At 37.0% G+C, this 13,525-nt stretch overlaps 1 protein-coding gene across 7 annotated transcripts in view; it reads left to right on the top strand.

Moving 5' to 3' along the window:
• The window catches only part of KIF21A (kinesin family member 21A), an 88,573-nt gene that overhangs the window by 47,492 nt on the left and 27,556 nt on the right, over positions 1 to 13,525 (top strand). For 4 of the 7 annotated variants that reach the window (XM_054066427.1, XM_054066420.1, XM_054066413.1 and 1 more), the window contains exons 12-24: positions 1,410 to 1,448; positions 3,815 to 3,899; positions 4,079 to 4,196; positions 5,369 to 5,557; positions 6,480 to 6,679; positions 7,084 to 7,191; positions 7,657 to 7,725; positions 7,836 to 8,047; positions 8,726 to 8,879; positions 9,265 to 9,465; positions 10,675 to 10,776; positions 12,471 to 12,636; positions 13,149 to 13,169. In XM_054066427.1, the coding sequence (XP_053922402.1) occupies positions 1,410 to 1,448; positions 3,815 to 3,899; positions 4,079 to 4,196; positions 5,369 to 5,557; positions 6,480 to 6,679; positions 7,084 to 7,191; positions 7,657 to 7,725; positions 7,836 to 8,047; positions 8,726 to 8,879; positions 9,265 to 9,465; positions 10,675 to 10,776; positions 12,471 to 12,636; positions 13,149 to 13,169 (1,664 nt within the window). The remainder of the gene's footprint in view (positions 1 to 1,409; positions 1,449 to 3,814; positions 3,900 to 4,078; positions 4,197 to 5,368; positions 5,558 to 6,479; positions 6,680 to 7,083; positions 7,192 to 7,656; positions 7,726 to 7,835; positions 8,048 to 8,725; positions 8,880 to 9,264; positions 9,466 to 10,674; positions 10,777 to 12,470; positions 12,637 to 13,148; positions 13,170 to 13,525) is intronic. The other 3 variants (XM_054066394.1, XM_054066383.1, XM_054066404.1) reach the window with 3 other exon arrangements.

Raw genomic sequence — 13,525 nt, 5'->3', positions numbered from 1 at the left:
TACTCATTCTGCCCCATCTGCTATCTTTCTTGATCTGTTTGATTCCTGGTTATGGGTGAGTGTGATGAAAGGTGCATAATTTTAAATACCTGCAGCTTATCTAAATTGTTGTGAGCTAGACTGAAGATCTAAGAGCCAGATTCTGAATGGGCAGCAGGTATGTACTCCTATATATATGTAGCCTTTAATAAGCATCTGTCAAAGTTTATTGGGAACAGTTTACACAGCAGTAATGTTTTGGTGAGTGAAATGCTGGCATACTTGATTAGAGTGTCCTGTGGTGTGACATGCTCCCCAGAAGCCTCAGAGCAAAATATTCATGTCCCTTTCAATCATTAGTCAGCCTTACATACCTGGTAACCTTTTTTGACTGTTATCTTTTGACTTTCCTAACCTTTATTAAACTAAATTAGTGATAAAATTACATAAGTTTAAGCATGTTAGTTCCTAGCTGATACTGAAAGAAGATGGCAGGTAGTATAAGATGAAAAGGCAGCAAAATTTCTTGCTCAAAAATTACCCATAATTGGAACATAAGGAATTTCAGTAGTTCTTGAAATTTAAGCCATCTCTACACTTATATAAGTCATGCAGACATTTCTTTACTGATACACCCACATTTGTTTGAGCGGAAAAAGTACAAGTAAAAAAGTATACTAACACTTTGTCCATCTCATTGCTTCTGATGCACATTTTTGGTTAATTTGTTAAAAAAATAACAAGCAATCATTGGCATGTACTTCTTGAATCCCAGAAAAATAAACTGCAATTTTTTTCTTTTTATTTAACAACAAACCACAAAACCACGAAACAAAAGATAAAATGCATTTTGAAGATTTTTTAAAATTAATTTTATTTAGAATATATGATTTAGCTAATAAGCACTAAAAATTTCTCATTATTTTATACTACAGTATGTTATCAGCATGTATAAGACTAGTGTATTGTTTTTTTTCCTGATATATTCCTGAGGATATATAATTTTGGTTCAATGGCAGTACTTCTTGCAGTTTTCAATATTTCACCTGCCAGTTTTAAATGGCAAAACGAGAAAGCTTCTTCTAGAACTGAATTTCTTTTTTAATTTGTATTAGAAATAATTCTCAGTGAAATATCTTGACTGTATCTAAAACTTCTTCCGTAAGGTAACTTGAGTTTACAGTTGTTGATGGGGACAGATTAGTTAACCTACAAATGCTGCTTCTTTGTTTTCTATTTACTTTCCAACTGTGCAAAATGTATTGCCTTTTTACTACTTGTTGTCTCTTGATGGTATCTTCTAAAATTTCATTTTAAGACCCACAAGCTCATGTATCATTTTTTTTACCTTCTTATCACTTTTGCTTTTCACTGTCTGGTTTGTCGTTCATTGGCTTGGCCTTCCAATACTGTACCTCGTGCTTTTGAAGGCTGCAGAAACTTGAGGAAAGCAGTCAAGAAGAAAGAAGGTTGGAATATTTCCCAGGTTTTTTAATTACCTGTCATTTCAATTAACTGGTTGTCATACATGAAAAGAAGTTGGGCAGATTCATAGATGCTTCAGAAGTATTTTATTTGGCTTGTCAAAATTCTTTCCTGTGTTTTGACTTTCCACAAATGTTTTAACTGGAAGAAAGCTCTGTTGTGGAACTGAGGTTGACTCTGGGATTGCACAGTGTTGAGCAAGCGTTTGTGGGGAGGTGGTGCCTCTGGGAATCGCTATACAATCAAGTAGGTTTGTTTTTTTTCTTGCATGGCCTGTATGAAATGAAAGGCAGGAGGAAGACACAGTAGCTTATATGGAATTGATGTATAGCAGGCAGTATACAACAATAATAATTTTGGCATGTAAAATCAGAAAAGTCTTAAACCTTCACACCTCATTTAAGTCTACTTCTTTTATTTTTGAAAGTGAGTGACTGAACTCCTGAGCATTCTTTGAGTTCAGTTTCAGCCAAATCAGTAGATAAAGTAGTCAGTCACAGGGAGCAGTTAAGCTGAAGGCTCTAAAAAGAGAAATACACTGTCATTAAAAATTTAAGTAATGGCACTTTCATTTTTCAGCTCTCTGCTTTGATCCAAACCCTCCACTGAATTCAGGCAGATGATGTGAATTCATGGATCAGTAGCACACCTTAAGCAGTACCGTTCTTCCTAGAGAGCTGTTGGCTGTCCTTCCTCCCGTCTCTCCCTTTTATTTAGGCAGAACACAAATTCTCTGTAGTGGTGAGCTCTGAGCTGTTTATGGGCAGAAGGGGAACTGAGGATTTGCCTCCATTTGCATGAAGATTGCGGCTAAGATCTTGTTATCATTTAGGCTTATTTACCAGCATAAACAAGAACACATTGTGGGCTAAGTAAGATTAGAATCTGTGTAAATGAGATTGTGTGGCTCGGTGTTCTCCCTTTGGCACTTTTTCTGTACAAATGTGGTTAGGCTTTTCAATTCCAGCCTCCCTGGCTGCTTCGTGCATTCAGATAGTACAAGCAAAAGCTTTGTGCGTGATCAGCTGTAGCTGGATTTAATTTCAGTGGTGATGACTGTGGCAGAAGGAATCAGTTAGCACTAAACAGGTTAAAAAGTAGCGCTTCTGTGCATGCATGATTTTTCGTTTCACTGTGTCACTTACCTGGCACTCTTCAGAGTAGAGCTCAGTTTTAAAGGTGGCTTTTAGGTGTCATTCACCAAATTAGTGTCTCAAATCTATGGACATTTCTTGGCAGTGCACTGACTATTGGATTTGTCTAAGAGTTAGACCTCGAGTCTGAGTTCTTTTGGTGTCAGTGGAAGAAGATGTACATTTCTGGTTACCCTGACAGCACGTAACTTGCCAAACTTTTATGCAGCTGAAGTTAGGTGAGGTTGAGTCCATCCTATGCAATCCTAACCACATTTTTTTTGTTATTGCCCCTGTGGCATCTAGCCCTGTTCTACAATTTCACGTCTATTGAGAATGGCTTGGTTTTTGGACATGTAGCGTTAGAGGGACTGATATTTGGTCCATGACAACTTGCAGTGTACCACTGTTTTTTTCTGGTTTTTTTTAAATTTTATGCTTGCATGTGATGTCTCAAGTAGGCACTTAAAAAACCCCTCCTGTAATTTGCATAAGCCATCGCTGCAGTTCAGGTTGCCAAGAGAGGAAACAATAGAGAGGTATTTGACTTTTAAATAAGTTTTGAACCGTAGTCAGAAAAACAAAAGCATGGAAATATGCTAAATGTAGTCTTAATAGTTGGGAAAAGTTTCTTTTTGAGACAGTCCTTTTACAAAAAGTCAGTTTTTCTTAACTCTTTTTCTTGTGGTATCTATGCTTATTTTGAGCACACTCTTGATGTCAAAGTAGGTAACCGATCAAAAGATTAGTTTATAGTATGATAAATTAGGATAGTGTTTAAGGCTAATACATAAATTTTCAGATAATTGTAAGCACCGTAGGCTCTGTTTAGGGCCTGTAATGTATGTTGTACCTGCACACAATGTTCTTTCTTTGTTTTGTAAAAGTTATTCTGGGTACATTGCAACTTCCATGCAAAATAAGTACTGCTGTAGTGTATGAAGATGCTCATTCTGATTGTCCTGATTGTGCAGTATGCCCTAAATTAATGTGCTAATCATTAATATTTGGCAAGCTAAGATTAAGAGTGATGAAGCATTATTTTATTATCTGCGGGAGACTGGAAGTTGTGTTTTACCCATGCCCAACACCTGTACTTTGTCTAACTACACTTCGATTTTCATCTTTATCTGGATTTAAAACTTGTTGGTTTGGGGAATGGGGAGCACATCCCATTTCAGTTTGTGAATATTTTGTGTCTGTGCCTCTTCTACTAGTGTTAAAGAGGATAACACGGATAATGAGCAGGAGAAGAGAGATGAAAAAGGCACGTCAGAGAGAGAGAATAATGAATTGGAAGCAGTGAGTATTTGGAAGTGTTTGGTTCATTTATTCATTGTCTGTTTAGAGATTTATGAAGTTATAAAAAGGAATTTAGGAATGGGTCTGGTGAATACTGTGGCTTCACAGTGATAGTCATGTGGTTGGGGGACGGAAAAGAGGGTGTGCTTCAGCCTCTTTCTATGTTGTACGTTTTGTAGGAGGAAATTCAGGAAGTAAGTGATCATGAGGATGAAGATGATGAGGATGATGACGATGACGATGACATGGAAGTTGTTGAAAGCTCAGACGAATCGGATTCTGACTCAGATGAAAAAGGTTATGTCAGTGCAATATTGTGTAGAATTTTACAAATACTGTCTGTTCTTCCTTGTTTTTTGGTAGGCAAGGTAGCGTGTTGTCAACCTTCTGTCCATAGCTCTCTGTGGATTTGTCATGTTCAGTGACTTTTTTTAGTTCTGGTGCTAAAACATGTAATAGACATCTGATCAAGTGTCCCCCTGTACTGGCTTTAAAATAGACCAGAGGCCATCAGGTGTTTGACAACCCATTTCTTCCTTAGTTAGAATATCTAAAGTGTAAGATTTAAGTACTGTGTTCTTTTTCTGTCTAATCACCAAGGTGACAGGCCCCATTCAGCTAATTAGGTAGAATTAAATTTTGCCAGGATGGAAGTCCATCAGCCTTCCTCATTTTCAGAGGCTGTGGAGTCAGAGACGGCATGACCAGCAATTCTCTCATGTGAGTCTGGCCAGATGGGCAAACCAAGTTTGTTGGTTCCTTCTTGTTGAGGAGTTGCACAAACCATTAGGCAGAACCTTGGAAAAAAAAAAAAGAAATCCTCAACTGAATTCTTTATTCCAGAGCACATAATCTTAAGCCAAAAAGGATCTAATGAACTCAAGAAATTAACCTTATCATGTGTGTTAGTCCTTTTTCTTTATTTTCTCCTACTACTTTTCTCATTCCCTTAGCCATTCCACTTCCATGACTGAGGTGGCTTCTCTCTTCTCAGAATTTTGGCTGTGTCGTTCTGAAAGCTAGAGAAGGGAAAGTCTTCCCTTGGAGTCTGCTAGCAATCCAATTTTCTTTTTATAATCTGCTGGGTTTATGAATGACAGTTAATTTCCAGCCCTTAGGTATGACTGAAGTCTCACCACCAGTGCATCTTTTGTATGGGGAAGGACAGATTGCTGATGTTGAGATTTAAATGTGAGGAATTACAACATATAGGCAACTGTGATTCAATGAGAGATACCTTTCCCTAGCTTTTTCTGAGTTCTAGAATGGCAAGTGTTTAAGGAGGAGGCTTTATCATGAATTGCAGAGAGTTTTGCTTGCTGCGTTGTACTTTGTTGAATTCCGCAATGCGTGATTTACTTGTCAGGAAACAACCCTAACATTTGTAGGGGTTATCTGTACTTATGTGAACCTCACTGTTGCTTTAACAGAAGTCTGAATTTTTAATGACTCAATTCTTTTTATTTTAGAAAATTACCAAGCTGACCTGGCGAATATCACCTGTGAAATAGCCATTAAGCAGAAACTGATAGATGAGCTAGAGAACAGCCAGCGAAGGTTGCAGACACTGAAAAAGCAATACGAAGAGAAACTAATGGTGCTGCAACATAAGATTCGAGACACTCAGCTTGAAAGAGATCAGGTTCTTCAAAACTTGGGTAGGTCATTTAAATCTAGATATTGTGTAAGATATTCAAGTTGAATTGTTTGTTACTTCCCTCACTTCGTTTTTCAAATGAGATAGGAAATTGCAGAAAACAGAAATAGATTTGCACCCATAATGCAAGTGAATCATATTTTAGTCATTCTAGTTTCTACCAGAACTGAAAGAGACTTTTTTTAAAGGTGCTGCTACCGACAGGTGTTTGATTTGGTTGAATAAGCATTTCTGTTTCCTAGGAGCTCTCATTATAACATGGTCCTTGAGATAGTTCCTGAATTAAAAGTTCTTTCTTGTTTCTCCCTTCCCCCTTTCTTTTGATTCATGTAAAAATAAGAACTAGGATCAGTGGCTTTTCAGAGGTGTTTTACTGACTAAATGTTTTTGAACATGTAGTAGTTTTGAGATGAAAAACTAAATCTGGCTCAGAAAGTCCTAAGGCACAAATAGTTGAACTTCAGGAGAGTACTGGGGGAAGTGTTTTGTTTGTTTCTTATTTTAAAACGTTCTGTGTATACTTTATATATACTATGCTTTTGCTATTTCCTTATTCTTCCTTACACCTTCCCTTTTGATCAGTGCCAGAAAAGGAATACTAGGCTTGATGGCTCTTGGGACTGTTGTTATGATCTTGTGTACATATGTGTGAACAAGCATGCGTATATAGGTGTCTTTGGGTACTCGGGTGTTTGTTGTATAGCACAAAGAAATCAGAAGGAAAGTGTTAATACTTGATCTCTTATCTGTGAAAACACACAAGGTGAAAAGTTCGAAGTAGTGCAGGTGACAGCTAGACATAAATTAAGTTTTTTGAAGATACTGCAGATAATGCTAAACGCAGAGGAAGCAGTCATCTGTTGTGGCTGGCAAAGTGAAAATACCCTGAACAAAAGCAGATAAAGAATTCCATTTTGCTCTAGGCTCCGTAGAGACCTATTCAGAAGAAAAGGCAAAAAAAATCAAATCAGAATATGAAAAAAAACTCCAAGCCATGAATAAAGAACTGCAGAGACTTCAAACAGCACAAAAGGAGCATGCACGATTGCTTAAAAATCAGTCTCAATATGAAAAGCAACTGAAGAAACTGCAGCAGGAGGTGACAGAGATGAAGAAAACCAAGGTATATTTCAGTATACTGGAGTGTTGTGCAATGAGTGATTACTAAAAAATTGATTAATATCTTCTGTGCGTTTATCTAACAGATAACTCTGTTCTTGCTGTCAGCTGCTCTAAAGCCTGAAAACAGTAATGATACGAAGGCTAGGCTATTCCTGAGGGAGGTGGGGAAGGGGATTGCTTTTAGGCTTAATGAACAGTAATTACTGTATCATACATGGAGAAGCTCACACTGCTTATTAGCTGCTGTTCAGCATTCAGTGAAGAAGACACATTAGATGGAGGTAAATTGCTAAAAGCATGCAATATACTGGAAGATGGTCGCAGACTGAAGAAGAAACTACATAGTGGGGGCAGGGAACAGCACTTCAGTGTAAACAGCTTTTTTAAGTGATGACTTCTTTACAGGTTCGCTTGATGAAACAAATGAAAGAAGAGCAGGAAAAAGCTAGAATGACTGAATCTAGAAGAAATAGAGAGATTGCACAGCTTAAAAAGGAGCAACGCAAACGAGAGGTGACTTGACAGATAAAGAACTTTCATTTGAAATAAGCATCTGACATTATGTACATGTGTATGCATTCACTGAGGCAGGCATATACCTGTATATTTTCACAAGTCAAAATGCACATCATTTGGTTTGACTTCTTGGATAATTCCATTCGTAGCTTCAGATAAGTGCAACAGAAAATAGAATGCTTATTGAATATTCATATCAATGTTATTTTATTGATGAATCTTCACAAAACTGTTGCTGCCACCTTGCTTGCATGCAAGTATTCTTTTTGTTGGAGAATTGATATAGTGAAACGCTTATTTTTGTTCCGCACTAGAAAGAGCAAGTAACAATTGTGACTTGACCACTTCATGTGACAACAGTTTTGCAAACTTGTATTAGTGTACAAAGGTAATTTTCAAACAATACAGTCGTTGTGGCAGATAATGGAAAAAGTATCATGTTCTACTTGTATTTTTTCACAGCATCAGCTGAAGCTTCTGGAAGCTCAGAAAAGAAATCAAGAGGTTATCTTACGTCGCAAAACTGAAGAGGTATTGTGGTAAAATAGTAATTGAACTTTGAAAACAGAATGATATTGTATTGCTGTAACTTAGAACACAGTTTTGGGGACAAGTAATTGTGTTTTTGCACTCTGATTCAGGTTACGGCCCTTCGTCGGCAGGTGAGGCCTCTGTCTGATAAAGTGGCAGGAAAAGTAAGTCGAAAGCTGAGTCTGCCTGAGCATGCTATACAGGAAGCAAGTTCTAGTTCATCAGTCGAGCATGATAGTTCAAGAACAGTGGTGCAGCAGAAGATGAGAATTCCTGTTGCAAGAGTTCAGGCATTATCTGTAACTGCAACAAATGGAACAGGGTAAGGATGAAAATAGTTTAGTACTTTCTTAAGAGAGCTGAAAGTTGCATGGACTTTCTAGCAGATAATGTTGTGTTGATACATGCTGCAGCAGTTGTTATTTTTCAAACTGCTGTCAAGTAATGCTCATAAAATGAGCATTTTACCATTATCAAATGCAGTTTGAGTTTTGTGGGTTGAAGATGGTGTGGAATAATATAAAATGGCATTAAATGTGACTTGTCCTTAAGGAACCACAAAATGTCAAAATCCAGTTAATCTTTCCTTCAAGAGAAATGCCCCCGGTGGTCCAGTGACTCCAGTGTTTGAGTACAAAGAAAAACTTACTGGATAACACAGTTTGATGTATTGGGTTTATTGGTGATCTTCCACTGTGGTTTGAAGCAAATCCCCATGTTAAAGAAGGAAGAAGCCTTAGTTGGCATTCAATTTCAGTGGTGCAGCATACAAGATGCCACAATGGTTTTCATACGTGTTTCTCAAATGCAATATATTAGAATGCAGTAGAGTTCCGAGCTGGGTACAGGTACCTGTCTGGTGCAATGAAAAGCTGCAAGAAATTTGCAAGAAATTTTTAAATTGTCTGTGAAGAACATTCTAGCCTGATCATTTTCACATTCAAATGCGTCACTGGACTACTTTAGGCTTAGCTGTACGTTTGTCTTGAATTTATCACAGAAAGAAGTATCAGCGGAAAGCCGTGACAAGCAGAGTTTACTCCTCAAAGGCAGCCAGGATGAAGTGGCAGTTACTTGAGCGCAGAGTGACTGATATCATTATGCAGAGGATGACCATTTCCAATATGGAGGCAGATATGAACAGGTTACTTACGGTGGGTGATCTACTATGCACTGTTGGCTGTTTCATCATATTGAAGAGAAAGCAGTACATTTGTTTGCTGTAAATGAATTGCTGTGATGGTGGCGTAGGCAAAGTGACTTGGTATACTTTGCAGTCGATGAAGAAGCTCTTAACAACTCCAGTAAGCATTTGGACCATGGGATTACTGTGCTTAGTAAGAAATAAAAAGTGCGTTAATGGAATTATGGGTAAGAATATGAATGTATTCACCTATATAACATCTACTTGTAGAAATCATGATATGTTAGCTAAAGTATAACAAGAAAAGAAAAGGAAAACAAAACAAAAAGGTACTTAAATGTCTGAAGTGCTTACTAATTCCCTTTTATGCAATATTATGTCTTTGGGGAAAATAGCAACGTGAAGAACTTACAAAAAGAAGAGAGAAACTCTCAAAGAAGAGGGAGAAGCTCATCAAGGATGGAGGTGGCAGTGAAGCAGAAAGAAATGTCCAAAACATAAATGAAGAGATGGAATCACTAACTGCAAATATAGACTACATTAATGACAGCATTTCTGACTGCCAAGCAAACATTATGCAAATGGAGGAAGCAAAGGTAAGACAAATATTAATGCAAAAATGGTCACATGGAGAAATGAAAAAACTGTATTAGCCTTGAAAGTATTCTTATTTAGAAATGAATTTTGTTTTGGCTGTACTATTATTGAACCAGGAAGTGAAAATTGGTGAAAACTAGGGTGAAGTTTGAAATAGATGATTAATACAACTAAACTTTCAGGTCTGAGTTTTAGTGTCAATCATGTAGTAAAGCAAGTTAAGGTTGCAAAGTATGTAAATGTCAAAGCTGATGCTTTTTGTTCTGCTGGCATTAAATTAATACAATCCTTGGCACTGAAGTCTAACAGATTGTATCCTCTTCCAGCAGCTGTTGATATGCTTCCACTCCCTTGTATTGTTTTTGTATACTTTGAAAATATTTAAATCTTTTGGAATATGAGAATTTATGTAAATTGTTTATATTTCATTACATTGTTATGGAACAGTGACTTTCTGTAACTAGGAAGCCTTTTCAGAATGAGTAATTTCTTTAGGGTTGACTTTTCAAATAGTAATTTAGTAAAAGTAAACGGTCTATTAGGACTGGTGTAGAAATTTGAATATTACTAAAACCAGTGAAATCCGAATGTGAGAAATCTTGTAACACGCATCACACCTGACGTGATCTAGCTGTCGGAATCCACCACATAGTCTCCTAGATTTCTTGGCACACAGTAGCAGGATGTCTGAACTGTAATACGAGTGTTTTCATATGGCAGTGCTTGAGTTCTCCCTCTCCCACCTTGGGCTAATCTGAGCTTTAATGCATGTTACGTGCCCAGCAGCTTCTACTGTTTTACTCGCATCAGTTTCTTTTGACTTTTGCTATTAAGCAATCTGGTACCCTTAATTATCAGAAGGAAAACGAGAAGACTAGGGGAAGAAGTCTATGGTGCGTGAAGGCTGCAGAGACCGAAGAAATGCACTCATTTATGAATCCACTGTGAATAGACTAACTTGCTGAAAGAAGAGGTCTGAGTTGAAGTTTGGGTGCTTTCTAATGGGAAAGAAACTGAAGCACTGGAAGAGACTGGGAAGGCTGCAGAGTCTGTACTGTCAAGTGTTTTGGGGATAGTTTGGAAAAGAAATCTGGCCTGATTTATTACTACCAAGGGGATAAAGTGGGTGGTAATGCAGCATCTTTTCTATTTCCTTGATTGTGAAAAATGTTATGTTTTTTAATCTGTTTTTATCGTTGCACACGTAGGAAGAAGGAGAGACCTTGGATGTAACAGCAGTGATTAATGCTTGCACTTTGACAGAAGCTCGATATTTGCTTGATCACTTCCTTACAATGGGTATCAATAAGGTAATGCACTAAGTGAAATATGTGTGCCGGGACTATGCCATGTACCAGGAGCAGAGCTGTACTGACAAAAAGACTAACTAATGTACATAGGACAAAGCAAAGCTGATGGACTCTGGTTCTCAGTGTGAAGGCCCCTGAGATCCATTGTCCCTTTCAACCTATTGCCTGTATTTAACCTCTAGTAGAGCCTACTTCACTCTATTAATCAATTACCACATGTTGTTCCTATAAGAGCACTAGCTTTCCATAATCAAATAAATCTATGTTTTTTCAACAAAATCCTAAAGAATGTGAAGGATTTTTCTTGAAAACTGGCTCAGCAACTTTCTTAAAAATACTAGCCTTTAATTTGCATATTGTTGTGTGGCATACTTTAGCCAGACTTCTACTTTTAAGTAAGGCAATAGAAGATCTTTCTGAAAGCCCTGGGGAGTAATATTTTTCAGAATAAGTATTTAACAGTTTAACCCTGTGAACACGTGTATTATATGCTCTTGCTGCTACTTTTCTTTCTGTTTGGAGGCCATCCTCAGTGTCATTGAATCAAGTGAAAGATTTCAAGGCTATTGAAATGGGTTTTGTGTCAGTCCCACTGACCAGTTCTCTCTTTTTCATACTTGATCAATCACTGTGCAGGTAATAAAAAAGTTTGTGGTTTTCTAATTAAAAAAAAAAAGGGAAAAGAAAATTCCCACAATCACATTGGCTTCTGCAAATTTGTCTTGATTTTCTTCAGCCCTTGGGTAGGTTGAATGGATACCTGATTCCTTGCAGCAGAGTTAATATGAAAAAAGTGCCTCTGTTTAACAATTTCTCTTTATTCTAAAAAGCTCCATTATTTGAAGAAGTTTCTCCTCTTTCTGATAAGTAATTGTCATGCAGGAAAACTGAAAGTAAATTTCCTTGCAAAATTAGTCATACCTGCTGTCTATTCTGTTGTTTGTTTCCACACGTAAAATGCGTCTATTGATGTGTTGGTTTAGTTCATGATAAAATCAGAATCTAATGTCCATAGTACTGCAAGTGCTAGCACTCAGTCCTCTGTTATCCTGCAAGTCTTTGAGAAGATATATCATGCTTTGATTTTTCCCTACTGTTTCTTCTGTTTGGAAATCATTCTCTGTAAATTTCCTTGAATATGTTTTCTACAATTGAAAAAATTCTAACTAATCCATGGGTCTACGGAAGTTCCTTAGATTGGATTCTCTGAAAAGTTAGGCCGTGAGAACTTTGAGCAGGCACTGAAACTTCACTGCGTGATTCTGTAGGAAAGATTACAGTTCTGGTGTTGAGCATTGGGGTTTGGGTTTTTTTCTCTTCGTTATAGAGTATCATAGGTAATTATTAAAGTGCTTATTTGTGAAAAATGGAGGTGTTCCTTTTTCAGATGCTTGCTAATATGAAATAAACGCAGTCTATGAACTATACTTGGGAGTTAAGTCCAAATTAAACACAAGATACATTTTTGCAATGCAGATTCTGAGGAACAAAAGTTAAGTGAATGCTTAATGAGTCCCTTAAAGAACAAACACCTTTAGTTGACACCTGATCTTCCTAAGGATGTGAGAGGAAGTTTACAGTGTACACTTTGGTTGTGTTTATAATTTTTAAAGCTTTGGCAATTCTCGTTTTGTAACAAAAGAGTTGTGATAAAGCATTTGTCATATTTATCTTTCTTTCTTTCTCTCTTTTAGGGGCTCCAAGCAGCTCAGAAAGAAGCTCAGATTAAAGTCCTTGAGGGACGCCTTAAGCAGACAGAAATCACTAGTGCTACTCAAAACCAACTGCTTTTTCATATGTTAAAAGAAAAAGCAGAGTTGAATCCCGAACTTGATGCTCTGCTGGGTCATGCTTTGCAAGGTAATTTTCTCATCTTGCATTTGAACTAGTCAGCTGCATGTAATGTTTGCCTTTTATGCATGCTGTACTGGGCATTCTAGGCTATTTCTTTTCTGAATAGATGCTGTATTTTAACATCTTACATTTAAACTCTATTTCATGATTGATGTGCATGTATGTAATTTTTTATCCCCTTGGCAGTAAAATATAGAAGATGAAAGTTTTTTTTATTATTGAGAGTTTTTAAATTCAAATAATCCACTGCTATTTTTACAAAGAGTATGTGTTTACAGTTTGGTACGATTTTGATTTCTGAATGTGAAATTCTAAATATGCAATCCTGTTCAATCAGCATATGTAAGTGATTTTTGAAACTGGCATTGTGCGTCTGTTACGGCATCTATTCTACTTCTTATGAGATGACATAAACAAATTAGAATACATTTGGGTACTTTTGTTTTATTTCCTTTTATAAATGGATATGTTTTGATTGGAGTGTTGCTTTTGTTTCCTTTTTGCTGTTATTTACACAGACCTAGATAGCATATCACAGGGTAAGTATGTCTAGCTTTCTGTGTACTGTACAGCTGCATGAGTTACTAATTCATTCATGTTCACTAACTGGTGCATCTTAGAATTTGTGAGTATGTGAAGTTTGCATGAACTATTCTGTAAGTGTACTCATTATCATGAGCTTATAGAGCACTTCTTCCTTTCTGAAACCACCCATAGCCCTCATGTTAGTCTGGTTTGTCAGAAGTCAACACAGTTAAGCAGAACTGTATTTCAAATTTATGACTACTGCTTATGAGCTTATACTATGTTTAAACTGCGCAAAGCTGTTTCATGGTATACTACTACTGTAGTTGTGACAGATTCCACTTGTCTTTTTAGGTTTGCAAAAAGTAAT

This window comes from Cuculus canorus, chromosome 1 (genome assembly GCF_017976375.1).
Source record: "Cuculus canorus isolate bCucCan1 chromosome 1, bCucCan1.pri, whole genome shotgun sequence".
In the NCBI taxonomy this organism is placed as follows: Eukaryota; Metazoa; Chordata; class Aves; order Cuculiformes; family Cuculidae; genus Cuculus; species Cuculus canorus.
Note: the sequence above shows the minus strand (reverse complement) of the source record. Positions and strands in the feature narration are given on the sequence as shown.